The 13,935-nt window shown below is 50.9% G+C and overlaps 1 protein-coding gene across 7 annotated transcripts in view; it reads left to right on the top strand.

The window, feature by feature from the left end:
• GAS7 (growth arrest specific 7) overlaps nt 1–13,935 on the top strand; it is a 209,993-nt gene that overhangs the window by 143,619 nt on the left and 52,439 nt on the right. For all 7 annotated transcript variants that reach the window (XM_005220391.5, XM_005220394.5, XM_005220392.5 and 4 more), the window contains 1 exon segment: nt 6,541–6,621. In XM_005220391.5, the coding sequence (XP_005220448.1) occupies nt 6,541–6,621 (81 nt within the window).

The raw sequence follows: 13,935 nt of genomic DNA, 5'->3' as shown, positions 1-13,935 counted from the left end.
TCCTTTAGGATTGACTGGTTTGATCTCCTTGCTGTCCAAGGGACTCTCAAGAGTCTTCTCCAACACCACAGTTGGAAAGCATCAATTCTTTGGCGCTCAGTCTTCTTCACGGTCCAACTCTCACATCTGTACATGACCACTAGAAAAATGGTAGCTTTGACTATATGGACCTTTGTGGGCAAAGTGATGTCTCTGCTTTTTAATACACTATCTAGGTTTGTCATAGCTTTTTTCCCATCTTTTAATTTCGTGACTGCAGTCACTGTCTGCAGTGATCACACCTGACCCCTCCCCTGGGGTTTGTGTCTCATCCGGGTACCTCCCAGTCTGGCTGGTTCCTGTCATGATTTTACTGTGGACTCTACCCCGTTTTTCCCACATCTGATTAATCCCTGAGACTACTTATTAAAATGCTAACTTCTGGATTCCACCCAAGATCTGCTAAACCAGAACCTTTGGGCACAGGGTCTGGGAATCTGTGGCTTCAGCAGATGGCCCCCAATGATCCTGATAAGAGGCCAAGTTTGGGAAACAGGCCTGGAGCTTTACCAAATCACTGTGCTGAGGGCCTGGGTCCTGAGTGTCCAGGCTTTGATTTGATGCGATTTCCTTTTCAGGACCCATCTACAGTTTTCTCAGCCACACAGCAGGGATCATAATATCTGTGAGCTGGCAGTTGGCTGCCCACAGCTGTTGGTTCAGTGACCAAACACCCTTCTTCTTGTGTGGCATCAGCCCTCGTCACTGCCGGCTCAAGTTCAGGGATTCCTGCTGTGTTTGCCCGAGTCTATGCTCTATGAGGAGGTTGGGGATCCTAAAGGGATTGAAGGACAGGCTCAGAGTATTCCAGGTGGGCCCCGCATCTCCTCCCACTAGAATTTCTCTGGCAGCTCCCGACCCCGCTCTTGCAGGACTGAGCCAGCTGGAGCCAGTCCAGAGCTTGGCTCAGGCCAGTATCAAAGGGCCAGGGCATTGCTGGGGCCACTGGTTCATCCACTGGCCTCTGTATCACCTATGAAGTGTGCATCAGGACCCCTGCCCTGCCCAGATCACAGGGTTGCATAAGGAGCCTGTGGGCTGCCACGTGGAGGGAACTTTCTCTGGTTAACTCAGGGACCCCCTTCAGCTCTGACGTGCATTCTCACACCTCTAACCTGTCAGCATCACAGAGGGAGCCTGCCCTTGCTCTCCCTTTGGGAGATGTGCTCTGTGAAGGTGGATGGGGCAGAGTGGGGCGGGAGGAGCTGGTGGGGTGGAAGCTGGGAGGCGGAGGGAGGGAAGGAAGGAAAGAATGGAGAGGGGTTTGTTTTATTCTTGTCATTAAAGTCTTGAGGGCTTCCTCTGTCTCAGAGACTGTGCTGTATATGCTCGTTGGCTGCTCATCGCAGGACCACGAGACTACAATCGTGTTACCCCACTTTGTATGCTCAGTTGTGTCCAACTCTTTGTGACCCCATGAACTGTACCCCTCCAGGTCCCCTCCAGGTTCCTCTGCCCATGGAGTTTTCCAGGCAAGAATACTGGAGTGGGTTGCCGTTACCTACTCCAGGGGGTGTTCCCAACCCAGGGATCGAACCTGTTTCTTGCATCTCCTGCATGCGCAGGCAGATTCTTTCCCACTAGCGCCACCTGGGAAGCCCTCACTGTAAGGAAACTAAGATTGAGGACCCAGTTACAAGGGGTGGACCTGGGATGCAAACCTCTGTGTGACCCCTGAGCTCTTAGGAACACCTCCAGGTTGCCTTAGAATATTTGAGGGGTGTTTTTAAACACCCAGGTGGTGTTAGTGGTAAAGCACCTGCCTGCCAATGCAGGAGACATAAGAAATGTGGGTTCGATCCCTGGGTCAAGAAGATCCCCAGAGGAGGGCATGGCAACTCACTCCAGTATTCTTGCCTGGAGAATCCCATGGACAGAGGAGTCTGGAGGGCTACAGTCCATGGGGTGGAAAGAGTGACACTGCCAAAGCGACAACATATTAAACACCCAGGCCAGGTTCCCTTACATTTCTTTCCTTTCTTAAAACAACGAAGTCCTGGTGAACCCAGTTTTGTAGGCATGTCCACTTCTTCTTCCAATTCTGAAAGGTTTTTGGATGCACCTCATGGCTTGCAGGATCTTAGTTCCCTGGAATCCAACCCCAGCCCCCTGAAGTGCAAGTGCAGAATCCTAACCCCTGCACCGCCAGGAAATTCCCTGAGAGAGGTTGTTTTCGAGAAGCTTTTGTGTCCTTCTGTTTCCACATGGTTCTGTCTCTCCCAAGGGCATCCATACTGGGTATGAGCAGGACCCCAGAACCCATTTCTTCCTCAGCTGGTGAAAGGGAAAGTCGCTCAGTCTTGTCAGACTCTTTGCCACCCCATGGACTATACAGTCCATGGAATTCTCCAGGTCAGAATACTGGAGTGGGTAGCCATTCCTCTCTCCAGGGGATCTTCCCAATCCAGGGACTGAACCCAGGTCTCCCTCATTGCAGGCAGATTCTTTACCAACTGAGCTATCAGGGAAGTCCTTGGCTGGTACCTATGGTTATTTCACTGGATAGCCAGTGGGGGCAACAGAGAGCCACTACCCCGCCAAGAAAATGAGTCAATCATGAGCCAGGAGTCTACTGGTGTGTGAGGTAGAGGGTGGGAGGTGGAGGGCGAGCAGGGAGGGGGCAAGGCTTACAGATCCACCGTAGGCCGATCACCGAGACCAGTGGCCTAGGTCCAGGGGCTCACTGACTCTCCCAATACCTATAATGCATGCAGGAAGCGGCCTTAACAAAGGGAGGTGAAGTTTAGAGGTGACTTTAAAGTTAATAACGTCTGCCTTGCTTTTTTTTTTTTTTAAATAATCATCATAATAATAGTTATGATGATTATTTTAAGGAGGGGGTATCTGTGCTCTGAAACCAGATTTACATCACTTTCCACCTTTCAACTTCACACTCTCTAAAAGTTTTATTCTACACAGAGCAGCTGCTGTAATGGGGAAGTGGAAATTTCTGGCTTTTCACGTGGTTGGCTGGAATAGCAACCTCCCTTGGTCTGATTTGATCCACGCTCAGCAGTCAGCTCATTTATGTGTGCCTGGATTCCCTGGTTTCAGCGAGAAAAGTTCAAATTGAGTTAGAATTGCCTTTAGAAATAAAACATGTTTTCTCATGAATTGGTCAGAAGTTTTCCAAGCGAGGGTCTCACTCCTTCCATTCTGTCTTCACTGATTCCCCCCCCCTCCCCCCTGGGGCCTTTGGGACCTGCATGGGAGCAACTGTTAGGAGTCTGGATGGTCACCTGAAATGACCTAGAGCCCCAGAATGGAAGCCCAGAGGACTCAAGGGGGCCCCAGTCCAGGGTAACTTGAGCCCCAAGCTGCCATTTCAGTTTTGCTTTGGTGCTTTGGCTCCGTCAAGGAGCCTGGTGTGCTGTAAATAGATTAGGGAGTCTCTTAGAGGAAAAGACCTGAGAATGGCTTCCTCCCTGTGGGTGGTGTGGTCATCTGGGGCAATTTTTCCTGCTGCGGATGAGATCATTCAGCTAGAGCCCCAGGGACTCTCTCCAGATGTATGCCCGGGCTGGCCCCGTTCCTGCCCCAGGCTCGAAGTGGCTTTGTGTTTTGTGTTGACCCGAGCTGGCCAAGACCAGGAGGTGGACTGGGTGGAATCCTTCAGGCATCTGCATTGTCCATGATGGAGCCCTGGCAGAGGTTGGGCAGAGAGATTCAGTCCTTACAGGGATAAGGGTCTCCAGCCTCTGGGGGCCGCTGAGTGACCCAGGTCAGTTAGTGCAGGGCACGGAGCCTTCCTTTGGAATCCAGCATCTAGAGCGGGATTCTGACTGCAGGCAGCATGTTCCTGTGATTTCAGGGTCTGGAGACCCCTGGGAGGGCTGCATGGAGGGAGAAGCTTTGTTGTTGGGACTTGACAAATGGACAGGATTCTGACACCCAGAGTTGGGGGCAGGAGGTGATTGGGGGTGTGTGAACAGCTACAGCAAAGACGTTCTGAGACCAGTGAGTGTGTTACCTGGGCTGGAGTGAGGTCAGCGTGGATCCATCTGGACAGACAGATAAGGTGCCTGTGCTAGAGCCTTGCTGACTGAGAAGTGGGGCAGTGGGTAGGGGTGGATGCAAAGTTTGGACTTTATTCTCTGTGCCATATTGAAAAGGGCTCCACAGGGGACTCTCCAGGTGAGTGCTGACCCCCAAGTGGGGAGACATGTTAGGGGTGAGATGGAATGAGGAATGTGATGGAGGTGGATGCCTCTAGGCTCTGGGAACTGATTGGAGGTGGGTGGGGGGACCCAAGGGGAGCTGATGAAGCCATGAAGGTTGGTCCCCAGAGCCGCGGGGGGCCAGGTTGGAGGAGAGAGCCTGAGTTGGGTGCTGTGGGCGTGCAGGCAGCAGTGTGGTCAGGCCGATCTGGCAGCAGAAAGGAAGGTCTTTTTGGAAACAAGACTGAGGCTGCAGGCTATGTCTGGTCCCAAGGGGAACCCACCTCATGTTGTAGGGAGGCTGTTTTAACATCTGAATTTCCCCCGCATTTTCACATCCAGCCTCCATGATCTGTTTGCTTTACTCAACTCCGATAAGGCACCTACTGTGTGCCCCTGTCATCCTGCTTCATGCTATTACAGCCCTGTTTAGGTGCCATCTTCATCCCCATTTTACAGTTGAGAAAAACAAAACACAGGTGGCTTCCAAAGGTCACAGGTCACAAGCGGCCAGGCCTAGACCACTTTGCACTGCCCTCGACCTCCGAGCAGGCTTGTGGTCTTCACCCAGTCTCCAGGTCATGGTGCTCTCAGCTCCAGTCCAGGTGTCCGTCCTCCTCCAGGGAGGCCACTGAGCCTGCCCTCTGGTTGTCCCTCCTGGAAGACCCCTCTGCTCTCTCGTTCCTGGTCACATTCTCCCCGCAGCTTCCCTTGCTCCCCCCATTTTCTCTCCCTTAAGACGTGAAAGAGCCGTATTACCACCCAACTGCTAGAGCCATAAAACCCTAAAGTCCAAACAGTGGGTCTCAAGGTTTTGATCAAAGTCTGGGGGCAAGAGTCTTGGGACCTAAAAAGACCAGTCAGCCCAACCCTTTCATTTTAGGTAAATAATCAGAGGACCAGAGAGATAGCGTGACTTGCCCAAGGCTGCCCAGCAGATGAGAAGCAGAACTGAGGCAAAGACCCCAGTTCCAAAGACCCCAGTTCTCTCGAATCTCAGCTGAGAGAAGCTATGGGAAGGTTGTGCTTGTTTTTGTTTTTAATATTCGAAACAATTGAATTTTCAGTAATCGAATTTTGGATTCAATAATGTCATATCCATATATCAGATTAACTTTAACAATAACTTGACACTAAATACTTGTAAATGGGCATTTGGCATGAACATAGCAGCTGTCTTGGGTGGATGCCACTCTTGGTCTCATTTTACAGAGGAGGAAGCTAAGGCACCAAGGGGACGATGAGCTTGGTCAAGATCAAACCTGGTGATGAGAGGCAGAGCTCGTTTAGACCCAGGCATTTGGCTCTAGACTCACTGCTTTTACTTGGTGGCTCAGATGGTAAAGAATCTGCCTGCAATGCAGGAGACCCACGTTCAATCCCTGGGTCAGGAAGATCCCCTGGAAAAGGAAACAGCAACCCACTCCATTATTCCTGCCTAGGAAATCCCACGGACACAGGAGCCCAGCAGGCTACAGCTCATGGAGGTCACAAAGAGTCGGACACAACTAAGCAACTAACAACCGCTGTGCTGTCGGCCCTTTTAATTGTTTTGGAAAGATACCCACAGAAGTCCAGCTCAGTAGTTGCAGAGCTCAGGGTTAACTGCAGCATGTGCGGGTCTTAGTTCCTCGACCAGGGATTGAACCCGTGTCCCCTGCATTGGAAGGGGGATTCTTAACCACTGGACCTCCAGGGAAGTCCCGAGAAGACATTGTGGTTTTTTTTCAGTAGATAACTTAATGAGAAGTCTTTGCTCACAGCTGTGAAATGGGTGAAGTAGAGTTTGGGGGCTGATCGTATAGCTACAATATTAGCTTTATTTCTGGCTGGGCATCAGAGGAGAGAGAAGTGTGTGATCAAACACAGCAGCTGTAATTCACACAAGGTGTGGAATTGGAGAAGCAGGAAGGGAGTCATCTTCACAAGACACAGAACCTGGGTCTCTGTCCAGACCCCTGCCCAGGGCTCCTTCCTCTGGGTTTTGGGGTTTCAGATGACAGTGGGCATTTGGGGAGTGATGCCCAGTTGGCAGTTGAGGTTCCAGGATAAGGAACTGAAGTGGAGATGTGTGAGGGGGGAAGGGAGGGGCATTGGGGACTGTTTCAGAGGGTCCCAACCAGGAGGCCACCTTTTGGTCCCAGCTTCATGGAGAAGGGTCCCCAATAAAGAGAAGCTTTGTTGCCCTGGGGGGCAGGAGAGACAATTATATGGGAGCAGAAGGCAGATTCTGGCTTCCTGGAGTCAAAGAAGCAGGTGATCCAGTGCAGCTCTGTGACACTCAGAGCTTCTGCCCGAGGAAATTCTCAATACGATTTTCTTTTTTTTTTCTTTCTTTGACCAGAGACCACCTGGGAGCGTCCCAGCAGTTCTTCTGGGATTCCAGCCAGCCCTGGCCCTCACAGGAGCTCTCTGCCTCCAACAGGTACTGTCCACACGCTATCTCAGGGCATCGGGATGGACCACACTCACATGCACCTTCATGGGAGAAGCCCAGCTTCTGGAGCCTGGATCTGAAACCTGGCTGTGGATCTCATGGGCCAAACCCGGGAGGGGTCTTGAGGGCTCGGAGGCCCCGTAGGCTGTTGCCCTGTGGGATGGTTTCACTCTGGCAGTGCCAGCTGCAGCTCTGGTCTCTCTCACTCCCCTCGGGTGCTTAGAGGAGGGGGATGGCTGGGTGAGGTGAGGCAGCAGAGCTCTTGCCTGTCTGCGGGCGTGAGGACCTGAGCAGCGGCAGATTCACTCCACATGGTTTCAGAAGAATCAAGGGGTAGAGGTTAAGGAGGCAGATGTTTACTCCTAACAGGGCGTCTTTAGGTCTCCTCCACCACTGAGAAATCAAAATGTGATGCCAGCGCATTATTTAGTGAAGATTGCTCGGCTTCCCTGGTGGCGCTCGTGGTAAAGAACCCACCTGCCAATGCAGGAGACGTAAGAGACACAGGTTCAGTTCCTGGGTCTGGAAGATCCCTGGAGAAGGGCATGGCAACCCACTCCAGTATTGTTGCCTGGAGAATACTACAGACAGAGGAGCCTAGTGGGCTATAGTCCATGGGGTTGCAGACTGGACATGACTGAGCGACTTAGCACTCACACACATAAAGATTACTACCGTCAGCAGAATTCAGAACCGAAGTGGTGGCAGAATAGACCTGGAGAATCATCTGAGGCCTGAGAGAAGGGATGGGGGGCTGCTTTTCATGAAAAGTTCTTCTAGGCTATTAAAATGTTTTTATTTATATTTTTGTGTATATATGCATGTATACACACACACACTTTTTTTTTTTTTAACTTAAATTTAAGAAGGAACCCCCTGTGGGGCAGAAAAATGGGGCATTTCCTCCTGGTTTCCTGGGGATGCAGCCAGGGCTACATTCTCAGACCGAGTCCCCAGAAATGGGGCCAGTTAGCCTTCCTAGTGGTCATATGACGGTAGGCATTTCCCGGCACACTGCCTTGTCTTTTGTTGCTGTTCTTGTGTTTTTTTAACAATAGAAATGCTGGTGTGAATACTGTGAGGTGTGGCCCTCTATCCTGGCTGGCTCCAGGCCACCTAGACACTAGAGAGGAAACCCAGCTGTCTTTTGCAACCACAGGGGGGTCCCCAGAGCAGGACAGGGATGTGACACGGGCAGGGAGAGGCTGGGGCGTGTGAGATGACAGGTGATAACCCTGCACAGCCGGGTTGTGCCGGAGCCAGTTTGGAAAGCTTGCCCTTTAGGTCAGTGCGGTCAGCTCTCCGAAGCCTGCTGCCCCTGGCACCGTCCCCAGAAGCATCCTGTCCCCTCTTTGCTGTGGACGGAGCCAGCCCCCAGAAGGGAGGTTGTGGGGAGAGGCTCAGATCCAGGGAGAACTGCCAGGGTGGGCAGGGCATCAGACAGAGAGTGTGGCCCCCGACCTCCCTCCTCTGCCTCAACCCCCTGCGGCCCGGGGCACGTCCTTCCCAGGTCTCTGCCAGAAAGGGCTTTGTAGTCAAATAGAGTTGGAAATCCTGCCTCCTCTCTCCACCTTTGGAGATCACACATCAGCTAGGAGAATGCCTGGACTGGACCCCATTTAACTCGGTGTTTCTGTCCTTGTGTGTGTTTGTCCACATCAAACTTAAGCTTCTCTGGCTCAGCTTCTTCTCTGGCTTCTCTTCTCTGACTCCGTCCGTAGTGGTTCTCAACTCGGGGGTGATTTTGCCTTCCGGGGGACATTCTTGGATGTCACCAGTAGGGGGTGGTGCTCCAGACATCTAATGGGGAGAGGCCAGGATGCCGCTCAACCCCCAACAGTACACAGGACAGCACCGCCCCACCGCAGAGGGCTGTCCAGCTGTGCATGTCAGCAGTGCCCGGCTCGGAAGCTCTGTTCTAGAAGGACTCAGAACCTCAGCTCAGCACTACTCGGGGGTCAGACGATGGACTACAGCCTATGACAATGAGAAGCAGCCACAAAACACGCAGGACCCCAGCTCTGGATTCTCAGACCCACGTTTTTGGGTTGGTTTTGTTTTGTTTTTAAGATTTATTTGAAGATAGCAGTTTTATTTAATTAATTAATTGTTTTGACCCTGGCATGTGCGATCCTCCTGACCAAGGATGAAACCTGCGCCCGCTGCAGTGGGAGTGTGGAATATTAACCACTAGACCACCAGAGACGTCCTCAGGCCCACGTTTTATTTCCCAGTTTTAATATCTTGGAAATCAGTGGTGTGTCCTAGTCTAATTGGAAGCATCCTTTTTTTTTTTCTTTCTCGCTAGTGCTTAAAATAAGTGTGCCTCTAACAACCAGTGACATCTTAGATTTGTGACATTGCAGCTCCTTAGATTGAGGTCACAGGCACATCCCTGCTCCTTGCCAGGCCTCACTTTGCCCACTTATAAACGGGAGGAAGATGCGGCTCAGGTCCTGTCTAGCCCTCCATGGCTGTGATTTGTGGTCCTCTCTGCCCTGGGGCGTTAACACACATGTCAACTCTCCATCCGCCCTCTGGGGTGGAAGAGAAGAGAACCCACTAGTGAGGCTAAGGCAGGATCTGTGATACCCTGACATCTTCTTTTCTGGTTTTTAAATAGAATCTTGAAAAATAAAGCAATAGCTAGGTTGGTATTTCTCCCTACAGGGGAGCAGCACCAGGATTTTCCCAGCCATTCTTTCCTTCAGTTTTATAAGCAGCTTTGAGGAGATTGATTTTTATTGTGGAGAGAAAAATAGACTTGATGAAGACATGAGGTTGCTTCAAAAGCTGACCATCCCCATCCTCGAGTTCCTGGGGCTGTGGGCGCCTCGCCTGGAGACCACTCAGGGCCCTGGATTGAAGCCCCTTTTGTTCTGTTCCTGCTTCTGCAGAGCAGCAGTGATGGAATCGAAGCCTTTCCATTCAAAGAATGTACAGACATCGTTCTCAGTACTGGGGGTACATCCTCAGGCAAGCCAGACTTGTGGGGTCCCTGGTCCCAGGAGCTACATGCTAATGGGCAAGTTGGATAAACAGGCAAATGTGAACTTGATCAGATGTTCGTTGCATGGTCAGCGGGACAGATGACTGGGGCATTAGGGGCGGCCTCACTTTAGGTCAAGCTTTAAAGACAAGGAGGAGACGGTGTGTGTGGAGGGTGGTGGTGGAGTGTTCTGGGCCAGGGGACAGCGGGTGCAAAGGCCCTTGGGGTGGAAGTGATCTTGGCACATTTGCGAATGGAAAGCAGACCCGTGTGGCTGGAGGGTGGGGGACAAGAAGAAGGGTGGTAGGTGATGGGGGCGGGGGAAGTCAGGGTCCAGAGGAAGGTATTGTTGGGATTTCCTTCTGAGTGTGAGGGTTGGGATAGGGGATGAAAAGCAGTGGAGGTGTCTTGTCTTTCTATGCAGCTACCCACTTGAAGCCACTGGGCAGCTCTTGGTTAGCAGTGATGGGGTTGGGGGTTGCCTGCAAGGTGCGTGGGGGCGTAAGGAAGATGTGGGAGGAAAACATAACCACGTTTACTGACTACAAGCATCCCATATGGTCGTTCCTGAAGGTCATGGACAAACAGGCCGGGAAGAATATGGGTGGGAACCACAAGTGAACCCAGCTAAGCCAAGCTTAGATAATGCCCCTTCAAAGAGGCAGAGGGGTGGAGGTGACCTTGGGGCTCAGGTTGACTTTTTTTCTTTTGGCCACACCACGTGGCTTGCAGGATCTTAAATTCTCGACTAGGGATTGAACCCATGCCCCCGGCAGTGAAAGCCCAGAATCCTAACCACTGGCATTGCCAGGGAGTTCCCTCAGGTTTACCCTTGAGTTGAGCTTCTGAAGAGGGTTGGCAGGACCGCTGTGGACAGGGCCAGTTTGTTCTTGGTCCAGGTTTGTCTGATGCCTGAAGCTCAGCCAGCCGGGTTATAGCCGGGGAGAGACCTGAAACACCCAGTACCCACTCCCCACAATCTGGACTCCACTCTTGGAATGTTGGGGGCCACTTTGAGTCAGCACCGGACCCAGGACTTTCCGTGTGTGGAAAGTGTGTGGCCTCCTCTTGGATCACAGTGGGAGCTGTGTTTATTCAGTAACTTTATTAGAAGTATTTAATGCCAGGGTTTCCCAGTGGGGTCCATGCAAGTCAGCTTGAAACCCCAACAGAATACCGAAGGCTCTGTTCAGTAACTACTGCATGTATTAAGGAGAAGGCAATGGCACCCCACTCCAGTACTCTTGCCTGGAAAATCCCATGGGTGGAGGAGCCTGGTAGGCTGCAGTCCATGGGGTCGAGAAGAGTCGGACACGACTGAGCAACTTGACTTTCATTTTTCACTTTCATGCATTGGAGAAGGAAATGGCAACCCACTCAGGTGTTCTTGCCTGGAGAATCCCAGGGACGGGTGAGCCTGGTGGGCTGCCGTCTATGGGGTCGCACAGAGTCAGACGCGACTGAAGCGACTTAGCAGCAGCCGCAGCAGCAGCAGCATGTATTAAAAACCATCTTTGGGCTGGTTTAACATGCCATGCAGCAATAATGATTCATATGGAGAGAAATAGTAATAGGCAGATGGAAAGAAAACACGAGTTAAAAATAAAGTTCTGGGAATTTCAGGTAAGAGTTGCTGGGTCCAGTGGATGCCAGCACAGACCTCTAGAACTTTCTGCCCTAACGGAAATGTTCTGTCTCTACCCAGTATGGTAGCCGTTGACCACATGCAGCTCCCGAATACTTGAAATATATCTGCTCTGCCTGAAGAATGAAGTTTTCATTTTATTTAACTTAGTACTTTTCAAGTTTTAGAATAATTTTAGGCTTACAAAGGAAATTGTGAAGACAGTACAGAGAGTTCTTATATAGCCTGTACTCAGTTTCCAGTAATGTTTTATGTATTTATTTATTTTTTGGCCACACCACATGGCATGTGGGATCTTAGATCCCCGATGAGGGATGGAACCCAGGCACCCTGCATTGGAAGGTGGAGTCTTAACCACTGAACTTCTGGGGAAGTCGCTCCCCTAATGTTAATGTCACATTACATAACTTCAGTCCATTTATCAAAACTAAGACATCAATGTAGTACAGTATTATTAACTAGTCTGAATTTCATTTGATTTCACCAGCTTTTTCAGTGTTGTCCTCCTGTTCTGGGATCCCATCCTGGGTACCACCCTGCATTTGGATTATATTTAAATGTAACGTGTTAGAATTTGAATAGCCACCTGTGACTGGTGGCTGCCCTATCAGATGACAGAGCAGGCAGGCATGCATGGAGAGTGAATTCCTTTCTGAGCTTCTAGGCCCGGACAGACGTGGGTTGAACTTGCATTGTGTTTCCCTTCGGGATGGAGGAAATCTGTCACTTATTGAGCTGCTCTGGGAGTGGGGGTGTTGGGAAGCCTGGGTTCAGATTCTGGCTTTGCCCAGCCTGGGGCTTGATTCTGCTGAGGGGTCATGCTTGGACAAGCAGCCTGCCTCCAGCAGCCGAGGAAAGCCAGATTGCAGGGGAGGGAGTGAGGTCTGTTGTTGATCAGGCAGGGCCCGCCTTTGAGTACACGCAGACAGCTGTGCCCCGCTATGAGCAGAGCACCCCAGGAAACAGGCTTCAGAACCTAGGCCTCACCCCCAACACATCTTCTTCTCCAGATCAGGAAGCCCCAGCCAGCCTTTCCCTCCCACATAGGAGCAAGTGGAGACCCTGGCCCGCTGCAGAAATACAAGCTGCCGGACCCAGAGCGCTTTCAACTAGGAATCACTGTTGACCCCAGGGGAAGGGCATGGGGCTCCACCTGTTCCTTGAGAAACATGCCCCTGTTGGCATTCCTTTCCTGGGGGCCCTTGCAAAGGCCTGTTTAACCTTTGATAACCAGGACAGTAGACTCAAATTTCCAACCTTTCACATCCATAGACACATAAATTGTAAGTTCTCTTTGGGGAAATATAGTTTACATCTTAGACAACCGGGGAGGCAGTGGGGACTGGGTAGTCAGACAGAAATGTAAAGAACAGAAGGATTTCCAGACCAGAGGGCTGTAAATGTAAAACTTCTTCCCTAGACAGACCTGGCCAAATGTGGCACACACTTGGGAAGGTGAATATGATGAAGAGCATCCTTTTAAGGCCACACAGGGCATAGTGGGGCAGCGAGGCAGGGATGGTACCCACCAATCTGGCGTGGGTATTTGCCTCGGTAACCTGACTTAAAACCTACTTTCCCACAGCCCCAGTTGCCTTTCCCAAAGTGGGTTCCATGACAGCACCTCTGCTTTCCTGGCACCCCCCCCCCTCCCCATCCTGGTTCTTTGTCCTTGTAAGCTTGGGACTGCCATGGTTCTGCCTTGATTGAGATTTACAGAGCACATCGGCATATTTAAAAAAGGCCTACCGTCAGATCCTGCCCTTTACTTTCACTGCAGGTCGCTTACAAGGAATGTCCTGCAGAATTGGTTGTTGTCACCTGCCTGGGGAGATACCCTGTTCCTCCAGGTTCAGATGTCGTAGGAGTGAGGCGAGAAGGATTTCCAGAACAGGGGCTTCCCAGATGGCTTTACATTGAGGAAAGAAGTTACTTGTTTATTCCAGAGACAAAGGAGATGAGCCACACCTGCTGGAGGCATCCAGGGCTGGTTTTCTTGTTTGGAAGAGTTAAGTCTTATCTTTAGGGTGTTTTAGAGAACAGGACCTGGACATTGGGGCTTGGAGAATAAACCATCTTACATGGCAAATTGGAGTTGGGGAATGGAGTCAGAGTTATAGGGAGGGGGTGAGTTCTGGGCCGCAGATGATGCTGGCAATTCTCTGTTGGTCTTATTTCTGTTTCTTTATCCACCGCTCCACCAGCAAATGACTTCTCCTTTCCACAAATTATATGCCCCCTTCTCTCACTGTAGAGAGCCCTCTCTTTGTTTAACTTCCCATAAAGAGGAATGAAGTATGTGTGTGTGTGTTTCTATTTGTGTTTGAAGTTACTAAAGTTACTAGATAGAGCTTTCTGTTCCCTTTTCTTATCTTAAAAACAGCTGAATTTGGTATTTTATATATGTTTTTTTCTTGTATCCCCAACTGAATTATGGTCCTTATGGTTATGAGTGATCTTTGACTATATTCTATTTCATTTTTACCCCTGGGAGGCTGGAGGCCTCTAAAGCACCCACCTCTGGCCGTGTTCAGTTTTGACCTCACCCTCAGTAAGCCAGGGGGCCCAGCGGCATGGGGATGCCCATTGGGACCATCTCAGGCGAGCTGTAACGGTTCAGATCCCCAAGGATGAAGGTGTGGGGACCGTTGGAGTAAAATGCAGTGAG

Source organism: Bos taurus, chromosome 19, assembly GCF_002263795.3.
Source record: "Bos taurus isolate L1 Dominette 01449 registration number 42190680 breed Hereford chromosome 19, ARS-UCD2.0, whole genome shotgun sequence".
NCBI lineage: Eukaryota > Metazoa > Chordata > Mammalia > Artiodactyla > Bovidae > Bos > Bos taurus.
The sequence above is the reverse complement of the archived record's forward strand: the minus strand, read 5'-3'. Positions and strand labels throughout refer to the sequence as shown.